Consider the following 2,892-nt stretch of genomic DNA (forward strand, 5'->3'; position numbering starts at 1 on the left):
ATAAAATGAAAAGTTTCTCAGTTTGTTTCACAAAAGGAAAGACTTTCACAACGGAATAGAAAAATAAAATCCACTTGTGATCAATGTCACACAAAATCACCTTTACATCAGAAATCACACTCAGATATCTTCATCCCCAAACTAAAATTACAGTTAACATCAGCACCTTTCTGCAAATAAGATGTGCAAGCTACTTCAATCTTACAAAAAAGGAAACAAGTTTTCAAAAAGTCATAGAGAAAGCCAGTGCTAGTTTCCAAGTAATCCAAATAAAACAGATGTCAAGGTGGCACACAGGATATTTCCATAGTTTTCCTCTAACCCTTCATGGCTTAGAAAATGGCCTGGTTGCCTCAAGCATAGACCGAAGAATGGGGCTTGCTTCACACGGCGTGGGAGCTAATCTATTGCTGTGGTTTGGTAAATTCCGTGCCCCTGGCATCCACTTTACCCATTCAGGAGCCCTCACCATAACTTGTTCCTCTCTCACAGCCTCATCGTACAGAACTGGGTAAGACCTCACATCTCTCCTATGAAGCCTGGCCAAATGCTCTCGGAGTTTCATCTTGCTTGTTTCAGCATGGGCCCTTGGACCCCACAGGAACTCATATCGAGTAGGGAAACTATTACGAATCTCCTGGTATTCCAGGTACCCTTCCCGTACCAAATCCACAGTGATGAATTTCCAGGGATCCCCAATTGCAACATTATTCCTCTGAGCTAACATCTCCCTCATTCGTAGTACTTTTGTTATGTCCTCCTCACTGGCACTGTTGCCTTTCATGAAGATGACGGTCAGGATGACTATCAGGATACTGATTTGAGGAAAGCTTCGATAATCATCACTCAGTAATCCATTATAAGTGAGGCCCAGTAAGGGGACAAGCATGTACGCGTGGCCTGGGGGATACACTTCCCTCACATCAATGCCAAAGCCCAGACACATGCACTCACAGAAATCGCTGAAGATCAGAGGGAATTGTTCATGGTAATCATGGTCCACAGTGTGCAGCATTTCTTCCATGGTGACCTGCTCCTTCTTTTGATACTTGCGGAGCAGGAATGGCACCAATTTCTCTAACTTGTCATTTAGAAACACACGGTGCAGCAACTGAGTCAAGTTTGTGTCCTCTGAGGGCCTCTGACCCTCCACATCTTGTCTAGATCCCTTTCTACTTTGACTCCTTTGACTGGACACCATGGCGGTTGGGGAAGAGACAATGCCCCAAGGATTCTGAGGACAGCTTGGTGTCTCAAGTTGAAGCCCATCTCTTGGTGTGGGGCCAATTATAGTATGGGAGGAGAAAAATGAAAAGGAAGCAGTGACTGCTGCTTCCTCCCCAACATTCTTAGGGACTTCAGGACCCTTAAGGACCTGTGTATTTCTTTGGATCTGACGGCCTCGCCCCAGCTTGTTGCGTTTCCTCCTTTGACCACGGGGCATTATGACGTCCTGGGTGGACAGTGAGTCCTTGTTATTCAAGGCAAAGAAGCCTGGAGGAGAAAGGGAGTCCATTAGTGTTCTCAGCTGAGAAAAACACACTCTTTACCCCTCCCCCCGCCCCGTGAAAGACCATACAGGTGCTCTAGGATTCACAACCTCCTGTTCCCATGATCCTGGGATATGGAATGAGGTTGCTTTGCAGGCTGCAGTTGAACTCATAGGACAAGGCTCTAAGAAAGATATTGTGGCATATGAAGCTTGGGGACTATGAAATGTCCTTCTCTGGGAAGGGGAAACCTTAGGTCCACATCGGGGCATGCATCTCACCTTGACTCCTGACCCTGCCTGGCCTCCTCTGCTGAGTGAGCTGAGGACGCTGGTCCACAACAAGACCTTCACCCCTGGTTGCCAGAGCTCCTGTAAGAGGCATAGAGGCCCTCAGGCACAGACCTCAAGCACAGTCTTGCTGTCCCAGGACGGGTGGGCTGGACTTGAGAGCTCCACACTTTTCTGGGTGAATGGTCAACTCTATGCTCAGTCCAGACACTGGCAAACTCAGAAAAAGTGTCTTGCTCTTGAGAAGTAAAAAAGACACCCAGGGGACACACATCTGGCCACAGCTGCCTGCGGGCAACAGGTGGCATGGAAAAATTCAGTGCTCTACATGTGTCCTAGGAAAGTGAACCTGTTCCATCTTTACCTCAGTGAATGGTTAGGGGTACTAGTCTCCCTGCAATAACTTTGAACCAAGTTCTTTAAAATTCAGCCTTGTCTCTGACACATTGAGAGAGGAAGTGAGGGAATGGGAGTCCATCTATGTTCCCTGGTGTGACTACAGGGGACCAAAGGGACAGGCCAAGGACAGCATACTTTGTGTTCAGATGAGTGCATTACCTATGCCTCAGGTAGGCCCTGTATAGGCCCTGGGATCGTACTTCTGCTGTCCTGACTCAATTCCACTTGTCCCAAGGCTGTCACCTCAGTGAGACCAGTCATAGAGACTGAAGAGAGCATACTCAGCCCTACACCCTTGTGCAGGCTGCCTGGGATGACAGTAAGCACAGGTCCAATGTCAAAAGACCACACAACTTTCTATGTTCAGGTCAGGCATACACTAACTCCTCCCTTATGGTCCTCAACTTGACTCTTGGCAGAGAGGGCAACTGTGTGTCTCCTGACCAGGTGGGGCTCCCCGTGCCAACCTGAAGACACACCTCAGGTGGAGCCCCTCACCTCCCGGACATCTCTGGGATTCTCAAAAGAAGTGAGCAGGCACCCATCGTGCCACCCTGACATGGGAACATCAGCCCTGACAGAAAGGTCTGTGCCCATCTCTCCCGTGATGCCAGCCTCTGCTGTGGTTTAAGTCCGGATTTCCTCCAAGGCCCATGGGATCACAGGCAAGACCTCCAGGAGGTGACTGCAGCATGGCGGGGGCTTACAGCTGC

The 2,892-nt window shown here is 48.9% G+C and overlaps 1 protein-coding gene across 1 annotated transcript; it reads right to left on the reverse strand.

Annotated features, from left to right (window-relative positions):
• Nucleotides 1–325: 325 nt before the first annotated feature.
• LOC102025815 (melanoma-associated antigen 8-like) lies at nucleotides 326–1,444 on the reverse strand. Its single transcript, XM_005406489.2, has one exon. The coding sequence runs from the start codon at nucleotides 1,442–1,444 to the stop codon at nucleotides 326–328; it is 1,119 nt and encodes a 372-aa protein (XP_005406546.2).
• Between the last annotated feature and the right edge of the window lie 1,448 nt (nucleotides 1,445–2,892).

The sequence above is a fragment of the Chinchilla lanigera genome, unplaced genomic scaffold (assembly GCF_000276665.1).
Source record: "Chinchilla lanigera isolate Chin_1 unplaced genomic scaffold, ChiLan1.0 scaffold00097, whole genome shotgun sequence".
NCBI classification, from domain to species: Eukaryota; Metazoa; Chordata; class Mammalia; order Rodentia; family Chinchillidae; genus Chinchilla; species Chinchilla lanigera.